The following is a 15,151-nucleotide window of genomic DNA, read 5'->3' on the forward strand; positions in this document are numbered from 1 at the left end:
TCTTTTTTCTTCGAAAATTTGATGAAGAATAATTTTTAGAGAAGAAGTGAAAGTTGGAGTGATTGAATGTATTTGTGATATCATATTTATAGGGCAAAAACTAGCCGTTTTGTTATCGTTTATGACCGTTGGTGTACAAAAAAATAAATGTATGTATTTGTATAATTTTATGGTAATAATATGATGTATATAATATTAGTCATGTTTAAAAATTATGTATATCATATCACATCTCTACTATTTTATTAAAAATCTCCCACTCATAAAAACTGCTTCGCGGACACCAAGTTTTTATAGACACTTTTGCCCTTTTGCCTCACCTAAAAAATAAATCTATTTCAAAATCACTCCACATCTTTCATAAACGGTTTCACACACCTACTCTGCACGATTCTCTCAGATATTGTTGGCTTACCTTCACAAATCTTCTCTCTCGAAAATCAATTCATACCAGAAAAATGCACGATCGATTTGTTGGTTCCGACCTATATTCTTTCTGCGAGCAGTAGGATTTTTCCTTCCATTTCTAAAACCACCATCACTATAATTTTCTGAGTTTCATCTTCCTCAATAGAAGTTCTGCCTGTCCCCCAGCACGAGGTACTGAAAAGATAAAAACCATGTTCGTTATATTCTTGGAATTTGATGCTCAAGCGATATTGTTGCTGTTTAAAGTTTTTTTTGGGGATGGTAAAATTGATATATCGTGGATTGTATTGTTTAAATTTCAAATATTGTCAATTTTTAGATGACAGAGAGCAATTCTTTAATCTCCACAGCATTTCGATTTTTGTTCACTCCTCGGGAAAATAGACAGAGGGAATATAACGAGAGAGATCTGTACAAGTGATATAGAGGTTAATCTACCTCTTCTTCTCTTTGTTATCGTCAAATTCCTTTGATTTTATATATTTATGTTTCGCATATTTTCGGTGAATTCCCTCTGTGTGTGTTTGTAAAATTTTGTCAACGCTCACGCTGTGATTGGAACCTTTTGCATTTTTTTTTCGATTTTCAATGTTAATGTTGTCGTAATTTGATTTTTTTAATTTGTTATCATCTATCTAATTTTAATTTATTTTCGTACAATTGGTGTGAAAATGATGCTCAATTTTCTTTATCGTGTTCTTCTCAAGTTTCTATGAGTTTTTTTTTAATTGTTTTTAATGTGTTTAATTTAATTTTAATTATTAAGTGGTCAAATTTTCTTTCAAAAGTAGATAGCTTGAAGTTTTATTTAAAGCTATGGATGAGGGAATGACATTGAGAATTAGACTACATAAAATTATATGTATGTATATATGATTACTTACAAACAGTAGCATCATCGATAAATTAAAGGGTGTAAGATAGTCCTTTAAAAAGGGGGTGGTGTTGGGAAGTAATGGATCTGGACTGTTGTTCTTGGTTCATCATTACAATTGTCTCAATCTTTGTTTCTTTGCTTATTTTCGGTTCAATTTTCCTTCTTCTTTACTTCTTTTTCTGCAACTTTGGACTCTTGAAAATCAAACAACAAAGCAGCAGTACTCTTGCTGTCAACATATATATCATCATGTATGTTTCAAACTGTTTTTTTAATTACCCTTCGTTTTCCCCTACACTTCTTGATTCCATTTACCACTCCTTTGATCTTGGAGAAGAGGGAATGGGGATTTACAGGGAACCCATCAACAAGAGCACCACTCCTGATGTGTTTCCAAGTGATCAGGAGGAAATGGCTATACATGTTTGATTTTGTTTGTGATTCCTTTAGCGAGAGAATATACGGCGCAATCGGTCTAACCATCGATATAATTGGTCATCCGGCAGGGAAACATTCCAGGTAAGAACCGGCTACACATGTTTGATTTTGTCTGTGATGGCTTTTCTGTGCGTGATTTGTGGTTTCTTGGTTGATTCGGAGCAGTTATTAAGATTCACTCTTGGGTTTTCTATATGTTGCACCTTCTTTGCGTCTATTCAATGTTTTGTGGTTTGATATGCTAACTAACAATGGAAAATAACTTATCCTTCTTCCGTACTGTTAAGAATTTTCAGTATATGTTTCAAATATCACCGAAGTTGCTAAGACAACATGTAGTTCAAGTGATATGATTTTATTCTAACCTTTTTGTCTTACAACATGTGCATTCACTAATTATCCTATCGAATTCTACTAACGTAACGCCCTGAAATTTTAGTCATCAGGATGATCATTAGATTCAAAAAACATAGCAGGAGATTTGCGACTTATCTAACACCAATTATATTCTTCTGTTCATAACCGATATATGTGTGCAACTAGGTTCTGTCACCTATATGTTTTTCTGATACAATTTCGTGTCACTCTATATGAGTACAAATGCAAGGACATTGTGGTCTGGTGTTATTTCTTATCATAATCATTATATTATCAATATAATTTATTGATTTACTTGCGAGTGAGCTGTCTATGCACATATGTTATTCTGGGTCTTTTTGTGTTAGTGTTTGTGTTGAGTTCGTTGAAATTATTGCACCAAGGGACTGTAAGTTTTTTTAGAGCCGTGATGCAACCAATCTAGATAAAAATGATAACTATTACTTGAGTTGAAGTTCAAGGAAATGCCAATGAGTGGATGAGCCTTGGATTTAACTGGAATTCCCTCACCGTAGAAGACCCTTTCTGCTGCAAATAAATCTTATGATTTTCTTCTTGGAACCATTGGAGGGTTAGTATGTCTATATAAAGGTCACTTGCATTGTACTTTTGTTTTGCATTTTCCGTATTGACTATTTTATTATATTTTGAATTTGATGCGAAGGTATAAATTTGTTCATAATAAGACACCTAAAGCCTGAAACCGGGTTGCTTCAGCTTCGGGAGGGTTTTTAAGTGTTTGCAAACTTTAGGCCCACTAATCTTTTACACTAGGTGAAAATATGTGAGCTTAGGATGATCTGATTTTCTTTTCTATATCAAAATTTTCTACTGATTTAAATTGGAATCTATTACTTGAATTATTTGGAGTAAATATTTTGTGAAAACTTTAAACTCAATCAATATAATTATAAATTAAAGCTTTAATAGATTTTTCATAAAATGATTGATAAAATGTACAATAAAAATCTATTTGACTTTTCAGTTGTTTATTGATAAATTTCATTCCAACAGTATCGAATTATACTTTTTGGTTCTATTTGTATTGCGTTAAGTTGGGTTTTTATTTTTTTATTTTTTTAGGTGTCAAAAACTGAATTTTTATTTAAAGCTTTTGTCCTTTGATTAATATTATAGTTATTTTCTCATTTTCAAACCTATTTTTATAACTTTATTATTTTCATTCTCATTGTATACCGGGCTTTGTTTTCTAGGCTATTGAACTTGGATTTGTATTTCTAAGTTCAACTTTGTTTTTTCAAGCCAAAGGTTTCTTTTTACGAAGAGGTATTGTGTCTGTATGTTTTTCTTCTTTTGCTTTCACTTTGGTCTTATACTTTGTGTATATTGTTTGGAATGTGTAGCACACATCATCCGTGTATCAATGCTTTGCTTTCAACTTTCCGTATGATTTTTCCATACCCCCTCATTAATTGACTTTGCTCCCAACTCCTTTATCGAGAGAACAGAAGGCTCATTCGAACTCACCATCGAATGAATTACTCATCTGGAAGGCCAACAATCAAGGTAAGATTCGGTTATACATGTGTGATTTTGTTTGTGATTGCTTCTATGTGCGTGATTTTTGGTTTCTTTGTTGTCCTCGGAGTATTTACTGAAATTCACTGGTTGGTTTTCTTTATTTCAAGTACAAAATATTTTGTTATGATGATGACTACGTGTCATGAATGTTTAATATATTAGCTCTATATATTCATGACACACGCAACGCGTGTGCCTCGGTCGCTAGTTATTATAATGCGGTGTCACAAGTTATTTTGTTTAAAAATCTTATAGGCTTTTATACTTGTCGTATCCCTTACCGGGAGTGTGGGATGTCGTCTTAACATCCTCCCAGGATTTATAACAAGTTTTTGAAAAATTTATTTTTGTTATTTCTGAATAACATTATATTATATATTAAATAGATACACAATAAATAAATAAACAATAAAATAAATATTATTACTTTTGTTATCTTTTTCTTCTGTTTTGGAGCTTGGAAAAATATGGAGGACTTTTAGAGCTTCGTGCTGATAACGTGTTTTAAAAAAGTAAAAATTTATGGTAAAAAGTAAAATCTCAAACTCTTAAAATTTACCAAACTACACACTTTATAATATTTTTCTCTCTACTCACTTGTGAATTTCTTCACAAATGGTGAGGCTATTTATAGAATTTCTTTACAAATAATCCAAAAATAAATTCATCATTGCCTACATCATCACACACTAATTTTCAATATTTACAATTCTTATTTTCAACATTCAAATATTCAACACACATGTTTTAAATATTAATTTTCTAACATATTGTAGTTTATTAAAATATAACTTCATTTAATAATAATATATTTTCTCCAGTTCGACGGTCCATTTCTCCTCATAAAAGGCAACTGGACGGAGGCGAGAGAAGTGATAAACCACGCTCGCCTGTTAAGGCTTTGCTCCGGCCGGAATCCAGGTAACCTCATATTACTACGCAGTTTTGTCTCGACCGCGCGTTGATTCTAGCGACAGCGATTTCATTTGTGCTACCTTTGTTCTGTCTTCCGCGCGTATTGATCAGTTCTTACTAATTTAGACTCTATCTAAGCTCTCACACAAGAATGGGCTATTTCATTAAATACAGCCTCTCTTTACAACTTTTTTCACAAAATTTTAAGTTAAAGAAGAATTGATTTGGAGCCTGGGTGAATGGACCATTATTACCTTGAAAGACTAGCTTCGCATTGGAAATTATGTAAAGTCATCTGTTAGGTTGGAAATTATGTAAAGTCATCTGTTAGAATGGATCATTATTACCTTGAAATATGATTTAAATCGTAAACCTAACCGTCATTGTACATCAGTTCGGCGAACAGGAATCTGTTTGAAGTGACTTGGTCATCTGTTAGGTTGGTGGACGGTCGTTTGGTTGATCATTGTTTTAACAAATAAATGTTGAACTTTTCTATATGTTTTCAGGGTTCAGTTTTCATTCTATATGTTTTCAAGGTTCAAATTTCATTAAGGCATATTGCTGATCACTTGATCTTCCTATTAGTGGTATTTTTGATAGGTTGAGAATCAATAAAACCAAGATTGGTTGTTGTTTAGGTGCAAAAAACGCAACTTAATTTTGTGTTGAATTTGAGTCAAACCATGGGCTTGGATAATTGGATTGATTATCATATTGGCGTGAGAGGAAATTATCTCAATAGATATGTTGTGTTTCACCTTCAGATTTTGTTGATTTAAAAGTATTGCATATGACAATCGAACAAGTACTGAATCTCTCATTGCGGCAAGTGTTTAGTTGGATTTGATTTTTCTTGGAAATGTTTAGAGTAGCATGTTGTCCTTGTTATAGTTTTTAAGATTGCTATCATTTCTGGTGTAACAAACTTCACATTTCTGGTGCAAGTAACTCAGATAAAGCTTCCTTTCATTTCTTTTCCCTGAACTTTTGTGCATAAGAGGTGTGTGGTGTTCTTTCTTTGTATCTATTTGTGTCAGGTTTGAAACTCTCTTACGAGACAGACCATTTTAGTTTTCTTGTTATCTTTGCGCTTGAAACTGTTCATGTACAATTTATTTTGGCAGGTAATGACATCCAAGTTACAGCGAGTGCAAGCCAAGGCTTGCCAAGTGTCGCAAATAGTGGCCAAGAATGGAACCACCTACTATAAACAGTTGTTGGAGCAGAACATACAGAACATTGTGGAGCCGCCAACTGTGGAGAAATGTTATGAGCTGTCCAAGCAGTTGCTTTACACTCGTCTCGCCAGGTTGCTCCTTGCAGTATATTTCTTATTTTACTTTGAACTCGCATAGTCGCGTGTTTCATTTCAAATCCTTCCATTGGAACTTGATAATTATGGAATCATTTCTGTGTTGCAAAGTTGCAACCAAGTTTGATCTCTCATCTTTTTTGATTATTTAGCTTCTACCAAATTTTGATTTTAATGTATTATTTATGAGCCGATATTTTCAGTATAGGAGGCTTTATTTTTTTGGCATTATATGTTACATATCAGATTGTTACTTTTGTGTTTGCCCCTTATTCTATGGACGGTGGCTGTCTCTTGCTTTGATTTTTCTTTTGCGAATTTATCACAACTTGAGATCGTGCCTGAAAATCTAAACCTCAGTTAGACCTTTTCATCATGGAATTTCAGTAGCTCTTTGCTTGCTGGAAACAATCAGATTTGAGATTTCATTTATGTCATGGGTTAGTTCATGACTCTCAGTTGCATGTGTTGAAAACCAGCATGCTCATGGAATATCTCAATGTGGCATGGGACTCGTTCTGGTTTATTATATAGCCTAGGGATGGGGTACTTCTGTATGTTGTGTCGATGATAGTATAGAAACTGTTGACAGTATTACTTAAAATTAAATAAATAAATAAAGAAAACAAACTGTTTTAGTATGGTAACTGAAAGAAATCAATGTGTGGTGTGTTTGTTTGTCATACTTAGCTATGCTGGTTTATGATAGTTCACATATTGTCAGCTGAGTTTTCTCAAACCAAGCATAATGTGAGAATTTGTACAAAGATGCAATTTTGTTTTTCCATGTATGTTTCTTGTGACTTTATTAGTTTCTTCCATTGGCAGCATCCCAGGTCGCACCGAGTCATTCTGGAAGGAATTTGATTATGTCAAGAACATGTGGAAACACAGGCAAGACCTGAAGGTTGAGGATGCTGGTATTGCTGCTTTATTTGGGCTCGAGTGTTTTGCATGGTTTTGTGCCGGCGAGATTGTCGGAAGGGGCTTCACATTTACTGGTTACTACCCCTGAAAATCTGTGTTCAAAATGACGGCCATTCTCCTTTCTAATGAAGGTCTATATGCCTAATTTTGAGTTTTGAAGCTGAGAAACTAATGTTGAATACGATTTCCCCAATCATAAGTATATTTTTTGAATGAATCGACTCTCGAGTGAAGTGGTTTGGGACTTGTAGAAATTCTATTCCTGGTAGAGATGCTATTTACAGAGCAAAACTGGCAGAACACTCTAATCAAAACCACGTCAGACATAATGACTATCTTGGGTGCATGATATCCCCAAATAAAATTTTAAAATAAATTAATGCTTAGAATAGACGAAAATTTAACTTTAAAGTATTGATTTTATGGTGAGATATAAGCATAAGATATTTTTTTTAAGAACAAAATAAACTTGGTTAAACCGACTTCTTATTATTCCAAGAAGCAACGTACAATAGAGGAAACTAGTTGAAGACCTTATAATTTACCAAGTGCAACAAAAAAAGGTATAACCAAACATAAAAGGTTAAAATATAAATACAAACTAATTTTTTAGTTTTTTTAAAAGCATATATTTTTTTAAAGAACAAACAAAACCAAAACTTTGCCATTTATTTTTACAGATAACTTCTTTATACTACAATCCATATGATATAGGATACAAAAAAGTACTATACTGCCTCTCAAAATTATTATGTTCGGACAACAACTGTACTAACATTACTATGATTATTTTTTGTCTATGTTTAATATGCAATGATTTAGTATTGATAAAATGGACAGAGACTTTGCCTAGTTAACTTCCCCTTGTATACGTAGCCAAGCTAACAAATCCATGCATGTTCCCTTCTTCTACAATCCCGATGAATTCTCCTTCAAAGTTGAAAGTACCCTTTTAGTTTTTACAAGGTTTAATGTTATTACGTATGCATCAATTTTAAACATGTGAAGGCGGCAACAATCTCAATTATCTATTTAAACCATAGTATCGATGTTTTGGTATGATGATATAGTACCCCATCTCTCTTTAATTTATATAATCATGATGTTACTTTGATCTATTTTAATATTAATTAAAAAACGAAAAAAGCAGTACAAACATGCAATGGGTGCATGAGACGGGAGAAACACCAAATATATTATGATTGACGTAAGATAATGATGAGTATGTCTCTTGTAAGACGGTCTCATTTTTTTTTTTTTGAGACGGGTCAACCGTACAAATGTTTATAATTTTTGACATGAAAAATAATTTTTTATAGATAATTCAAATAAAATATTTGTTTGTACGAAGTTTTGTGAATAAATGATAGGGTATTTGAGGTTGAGAAGGGCCCCACAGTTCTCCGTGTGGTCATTGTCATCTCATAAATCATCATACATGCCATGATATATGGGATGGATCAGCTTTATGTGTAGCCCTACCCATTCTATCGTTTTCTCTTCGTCTCCTATCAATCATCATATATATATATATATATATATATCATCATATCCTCGATGATTGATATCGATTACAGAAACCAATATGAAGAATTAATCGAGCCAGCAGGGATCGATGCAACCAAAATCATGAAGAATTTGCTTTATTGAGGGGAATGTCGTCTGGCTCGACGAAATTAATGAACAAATTCCTTTGTTTAGTTTGGTCGGACCAGGCTTCATTCCCCTCAATTTTGATCCAAGCCATCCTCCGCTAATCATCTGCAAGCTTATTATACATCAGTTTTACAAGCATCTAGCTATCAACGAGTCTCTGTGTGCGTGTGTCTGTGTATATATACATACAAATAAAAACACACACGCACACTCACTCACGCAGAGACGGCTGCATTATATTGGAATTTTAGCTTGATTTTTCACCTGCCAGGTTTGTTTCGTCACACACACACATGTGCATATTTCTGATCATCATTTTGTTCCTTTAAATTCAACACTGATTCCTACGAAAATTAGCATTCGATGAAAGGCTCATGATGAATTACGCACACGCTGGAGTTTGTAATTTATTAAGTTCTTTTTTCAATGTAGAAGGATTAACAAACCCTAGATCGATTTTATTTTCGTTTCATTTTCTTATTTTTAAATGAAATGAAAACATATCTTTTTTTCCGAGTAATCATATTATATATTAACTAAATATTTATTCATGATGCATTTAATTTGAATGTTGTGTGCAGGTGTAATTAAATGTGGAGCAGCAGCAAAGAATAAGTGAGCAGATTTGAGATACCTTTATTCATGCAAACTTTTGCAAGAATATATTCCTTTCCAACTTCTTCATTCACGCAAACTCAATCTATCTCGTAGAATTTTTTTTAATCTTTTATTATCTGAGAGCTTGGAAGTAGTAAATTTTAAATGATTATATTTGGTTTAATCTTTCAATAATATGTTTTATTTTTCTTTTTATTATGATTTTTAAATAAGCAAAACTTATTTATTCACTTTATTTTTATTTTTTAAAGGCTATTTATGCACTTTAGTCTTATATATATATATATATATATATATCTAGTGATTCAAAAAAATTTAACTGTACTTTTGCCTACCACGAAAACCAGGGGTAAAATGTTGTGTGTGTGTGCCTCATGTGTTAAATTACTTTTTTGGAGAGACATTTTAACCATAAAAATGTTACATATAATTATAAAAGTATTGCCATTCATGTAGTTTATATATATAGGATCAATAATTTCAAACACGATGTCTCGAGCTAGTACAAAAATTTTTTTTGTTCTCGTCGTCGAAAATATTTATTTGTTTTCAGATACGACCAATGTTGTATAAGTTTGTATATTTATACTACAACTGATGTAATTCTCTCCGTTATTTTTAATTAATTCGATCGTGTGTGAGCCGTCACACATCAAATGACTCGAGAAATTCAAGGGCTCTCACACATCTAATTAGATCTATATTAAGCTTCAAATGATCTCTATTTCTCGACAATAAAATTTTGTTTATTTTATTTATACGAAGATTAATTTTACTAAACTTTGGAAAAACATATACGTGAGAGAGAAGCTGAATGGACAACACACCTCTCCTCGTGTATTTTTTTACGTTAGATTAGATTATGCAAAGTCGTTTCTTGTTTTTCTGTAAATGGGAAAGCGTTGTTCGAAACAAGCCATTCCCGCATTTCGAAGTATACCCTTTTTTATGATACACCATTTCACGTCACCATTTTAAGATTGGAAATCCATCAACAATTACGTCATACGTACGTAGTGTGTATTTAATTACTTTGTCCATCATGTGTGAAAACATCGTACATACATACATATATACGCAGAGACGTAACTAAAAAAAATATTTATGTTGTGGGTAAAATTTATCGCATATAAATGAAATTTTTTAAAACTATACAATAAAAAATAGAATATTATTTAATTCATGGCATTATAATTCCAATTAAGTCATATGATTAAAAAAATCATACAGGAAAATTGAAATATATTAGTGCAATGATACTTCTCCTAAAATTTATATTTGGTTTTGTGATTTTACAATTGAAATTTTGTCAGACAGATTGTTTGTCGTTTTACTAAAAGATATAGATGATGGTAACAGTGGGAAAGAGCCCACCCTCCAACATAGATACATCTATGTGCCTACGTTATCAAATTTTAGTTTCAATCATATATATATATATATATATATATATCTATTTTTCACAATTTTAATTGTTTTATATTTGGAGTATTGATGTGACACTATACAATTTTTCGTCAGAAAAATAATTATAATTGTCAAATAAATAAAGATAATGTACAAAGACTGAAATTTGACAACATAAATGATCAGAATCGTAAAAACAACAAATATTTTGATGGGTTATAAACTCAATTTCATTATTTGGCCTATTTTGCCTAAAAAAGCTCAAACTGATCATTAAACAATCTTAAAAAAACTAATAAATAGATTATCACTCTCATTCAAGGTACACACCCTCTCATGTACTTATATTTGAACTCTCCAACTTTCAGAGAATATATGTGAACTGTTTACTGATTTGAACGTTGGAGTGTCTACGTCGGGGAATCCTAACGCCTGTAAAGTTTGTTCGTGATGCAGGTGACGACCCACAAAGTTTGTTATTTACTGGTTTATGGATGGATACAAGGTCTTCTATGCTAGTCATCTACGATAATCGTCTGCACCAATCATCTACGCTAATCGTCTACGATTACGTTGACCCGTCTACGTGCAAATCGTCTACGACTACCTAGACTTTTTTACAAGCCAACCGGAATATCAATCTATGACTACTTAGATCCGTTTATGATCGACCGAATTTGTCTACGGTTTACGTAAATAGTCCAAACAAGTACAATTTTTTTAATAAATCGTATATAAAACCAAAAATGTAATTTTTTTCATATTCAAGAGTTGCCATTTTTTAAGTTTGTTAATTAATTAATTGAAAAAGTATTGAGATGAACGTCCTATAGGCAACTTGTGCATGGCGGTGAGTTTTTATTTGTTTGAAACGGCATGCATGGACTGTCATCCAACATATGTCATTAAAAAATATTTAATTATATATATTTACAAAATCATAATCGACCGAACGTCATTGACATCAACACGGTCATCGACACTGACGGTCGGAACTGAATTTTCCGCCCTAAATTTAGCCACGCTAATAAAAAAACCTTCGGCGGTTGCAGCGAAAAATTGTTCGAAGATGACTTTCAAAACCGCTGAAATATTTTTGACGGTTTCTCAAAAGCTAACGTTTTTTAGCGCGTATAGTCGTATATAACTACTTCAATTAACAAATTTTGATTCATGCATAAAAGTGTGCAACGGTCGGTATGGTTTGTTTGTTTTTGTGTTACAGTTTGGGTTCGGTTCGGTTCGGTTTTATGATTTAATAAATAAAATTAAATTCTATTTTTGGAATAAATTTTTTAGTAAACATTTGAATATTATTTTAAAATACCTAAGAAATGAAATATTTGATAATTAAGTAAAACTAGCAATTGAAAATAAATATAATCAAAATATAATAACATATTATGTCTCGCTTAAGCTTAAAACTTTCCTAAAACGCTTCGTTTTGGCCAAAAGCAATGAAACATAAGTCGACCATATTAAGCACCATTAAATACTACGACTATTTAATATTTTGTATTAAATTTCATGGTTAAATATTATCCTTTTATCTATTTTAATATATTATACATGCAAATTTTAATATTTTAATATATATTAATGTAAAATGGTCGGTTCGATTTTAAGATTTTTTTAATGTAAAAATCGAAAACCGAACCAAAACCCAAATTCATCATAATTCCGAACCAAAACATCAAACAAAATAAGCCAAATTTTACCGTTCGATCCGATTTTTCGGTTCTCTCTATCCATACCAGTTAAATATAACTATTTGTGGGCTGGTTGTCTATTTTTCCCAAGTTTTGATACATCGAGCATGTTTTAATTCTAATTCAATACTTTATTTTTTTAAAAAAAATAATAATTTAATTGAAACTTTAAAGAAGTTGGGACCAAGATTGCTTGCTTAATCAGGGGATAAACAGGAATTTTCCATCCATTCACCAACGAGTATTTTTTCTTTTTCTTTTTTTGACATCGACCTTCTTTATTGACTTTGTTTTTTGTATGAAATTTACGAATATATGACTTTTTGTTAATTGGGGAGTGGTTCTTTGTCTCGATGATGCTGCGTAAGACCCAAATTTAAGTTCAATGTTTTATGGATGAAAATAAATAAATAAAAGTATATTTCATATGATACGGATCGATTTGACCTGTATCTAATAATGAATGATATTAATTTTAATGTAAAAAATAATTATTTTTTTTTATATCAAGGGAGTCGAATTAAAAATCCACCTATCGAAACTGGTCACGATTAACCGAAGATTTTGTGAATTGACGAAGACAAAACTGGACGCGTCAAGCCAAATCGCTTCGTAGCTTCACCGAATTCACGGGGTCAACGTCATTAATATATCCAAAACTTCTTTTTATCAAGTTACTGATATTTTATTAGTAATTGGCAATAAAATATTTCTATTTTCAAATTATCTTTTTTTTTTTACAATTTTGGTCTTATGTAGTTACCTCTTTACAATTCCGAACTTCATATTTCGCTATATTTGTTTTATCTTTTCTTTTTCAAAAACATTTAATACAAGACTAACTCAGAAATTCAACGAGATAAAAAAATAAACTCATAAATAAACCCAAAATGATTTTTTTGGATATAAACAAGGACTTTATTGAATATTTGTATTTGATTTACGATATAATTTAAATATTTATATTTAATAATCTGTTAATTGATAGGTGCCGTGAGAGTCATGATCACACGCTTTTAAGTTGTTTACCAATCATATTATAATACCAAGTCGGCAAGCGACGTGACGTCACTAGTTGCATGAGTGGATCCTCCCAAGTTCAAGGTCTGTTCGAAACCATCCCATTTATTTATTTATATTATATATACGCTTCTCCGTCTCCATTCCAATTTCTTCAAGAAGATAAATTCAGTTTCTTCTCCAACCATGACCAATATTCCTACGTCTCTCACCGATTCTGCTCTCACCCTCTTCATCCTCGCCATCTCCGCCTCCGATCCTTGGCCCTTTTCTATCTTCTTCTGTTAACATCCTACCGTATATTATTGTTTCATCCGCATGATATTGTCCGGGTCGTGTAAGAATGCAGGGAAGTGAAGGAGATAAAAAGGGTCACTTGAATTTCCATTTCCACCACAGGAATGTTCCCAAGGGATGTTTGGCCATCACGGTGGGTCAAGGGCCGGAGCAGCGGCGGTTCATCATCCCGGTGATTTACGTCAACCACCCGCTGTTCACGCAGCTGCTGAAGGACGCGGAGGAAGAGTACGGGTTCTACCAGAGAGGCACGATCAACATACCGTGCCACGTGGAGGACTTTTGTGAGGTCAGGGGTATGATCGATAAAGAAACGATGCCGCATCACCACCACCACCACAACCACCATCATCACCACTTTCTCTGCTTCAAGGCTTGATCATCCATTAGTCCTTTTCGTTTCGAAAGATGTTTGGTTTGTATGTTCTTGAGTTTGTATAAAACCTTCCGAGAACTTTGCGGTGGTGTTGATTGGATTGTGCATGAATATCTATTGTGCTTTATTGGTCTTATTACTCCATAATTATCAAGTTTAATCGAGAATTAAAGAATTTAACAACAAAAACCAAATCATATATATCATTTTTTAATGATAATGAAATCCACACGTTATCGCTACCATTCAGCATGCAATAAGTAAATCATTGGGTTGTGTGACGAAGCCAATTTTTCATTTTTATTCAGGTTAGAATTTTTTAAACCGTGTTTGAGTTAATATTGATAAATAGAGCATTTGAACTACTAAAAAATAAGACAAAATTTTATGTATAAAAAATATCGGGAAAAAAGCCACTGGGGCTGTTGTGTTGCTCCGCCCGTGGTCTTAGTAACATATAAAGGAAAAAACACACATTTGACAAATTTTGTTCGACGTAATCATCTGGGAAAGTGTCGTAAAAAGAATGAACTCGTAAACATTAGTCAAGCTTATTATATGGATTCTCACACATCACATCTAGTTTACCCTTTTATTGAATTAGATAGATTAGATTTACAACTCTTCTATTTTTTTTTTTACAAAATGACAGACAAATAATATAAATTATTTATGGTTGTTATATATTTTAGTTTTCAAGAACATAACATTGTAAAAAAAAAATCAAAATTTCATCTAAAAAAGTATTGATTTTAAAATTAAAAATAGGTAATCAAAGTGGACAGGTCAACGTTAAGCTACGCGTACAAATTTTCCCAATACACATGCGCTGGTTGTTTACAAGAAAATATAATATTTGAAATAACAAAATGATTTTATAATTACATTTATTGTATTCTAAACACCTCAGGCTATGTTTGGTAGCTAATCATTCCCTTATCTCGCGTTTGGTTTGTTTTTTATTAATCTACAAGCCCTTGATTATGATTGAAAGCCCACATTATTCATGTTATTTGCGTGATTAAATATCCCTCCTCAAAGGGTGTGATAATTAATATTTTTTGAAAAGTAATCATGGTAAGATTGTATATTGACCATAATACCCTTGAATTGTTTTCTTCGATATAATATGAAAATTAAAATTAGTGAAAATTTAATAATTAATATAATATTTAAAATTTTATTATATTTTTTAATAAATTAATTTCATATATTTTTATTATTTTCAATCATTTTAAAGAAAATAA

The 15,151-nt window shown here is 32.0% G+C and overlaps 2 protein-coding genes across 2 annotated transcripts; both read left to right on the forward strand.

Annotated features, from left to right (window-relative positions):
* The first annotated feature begins 357 nt into the window (after positions 1-357).
* LOC142540487 (uncharacterized) lies at positions 358-7,075 on the forward strand. The gene is made up of 6 exons (XM_075646679.1): positions 358-600; positions 749-1,825; positions 3,592-3,649; positions 4,486-4,585; positions 5,707-5,891; positions 6,723-7,075. The coding sequence occupies exons 5-6, from the start codon at positions 5,710-5,712 to the stop codon at positions 6,907-6,909; spliced, it is 369 nt and encodes a 122-aa protein (XP_075502794.1). The 5' UTR covers positions 358-600; positions 749-1,825; positions 3,592-3,649; positions 4,486-4,585; positions 5,707-5,709; the 3' UTR covers positions 6,910-7,075.
* Positions 7,076-13,367: 6,292 nt separating this feature from the next.
* Positions 13,368-14,015, forward strand: LOC142517845 (auxin-responsive protein SAUR32-like). Its single transcript, XM_075620332.1, has one exon. It carries the CDS (start codon positions 13,575-13,577, stop codon positions 13,905-13,907), a length of 333 nt encoding a protein of 110 aa, XP_075476447.1. The 5' UTR covers positions 13,368-13,574; the 3' UTR covers positions 13,908-14,015.
* The last annotated feature ends 1,136 nt before the right edge of the window (positions 14,016-15,151 follow it).

The sequence above is a fragment of the Primulina tabacum genome, chromosome 1, assembly GCF_025594145.1.
Source record: "Primulina tabacum isolate GXHZ01 chromosome 1, ASM2559414v2, whole genome shotgun sequence".
Lineage (NCBI taxonomy): Eukaryota > Viridiplantae > Streptophyta > Magnoliopsida > Lamiales > Gesneriaceae > Primulina > Primulina tabacum.

What these genes read in the sequence shown, in the direction of transcription:
- LOC142540487 (XM_075646679.1), top strand. Translation starts at nt 5,710, where the DNA reads ATGACATCCAAGTTACAGCGAGTGCAAGCCAAGGCTTGCCAAGTGTCG. An exon ending in CTTTACACTCGTCTCGCCAG is followed by an intron (nt 5,892 to 6,722) that starts GTTGCTCCTTGC and finishes TTCCATTGGCAG; the next exon opens with CATCCCAGGTCGCACCGAGT.
- LOC142517845 (XM_075620332.1), top strand. Translation starts at nt 13,575, where the DNA reads ATGCAGGGAAGTGAAGGAGATAAAAAGGGTCACTTGAATTTCCATTTC.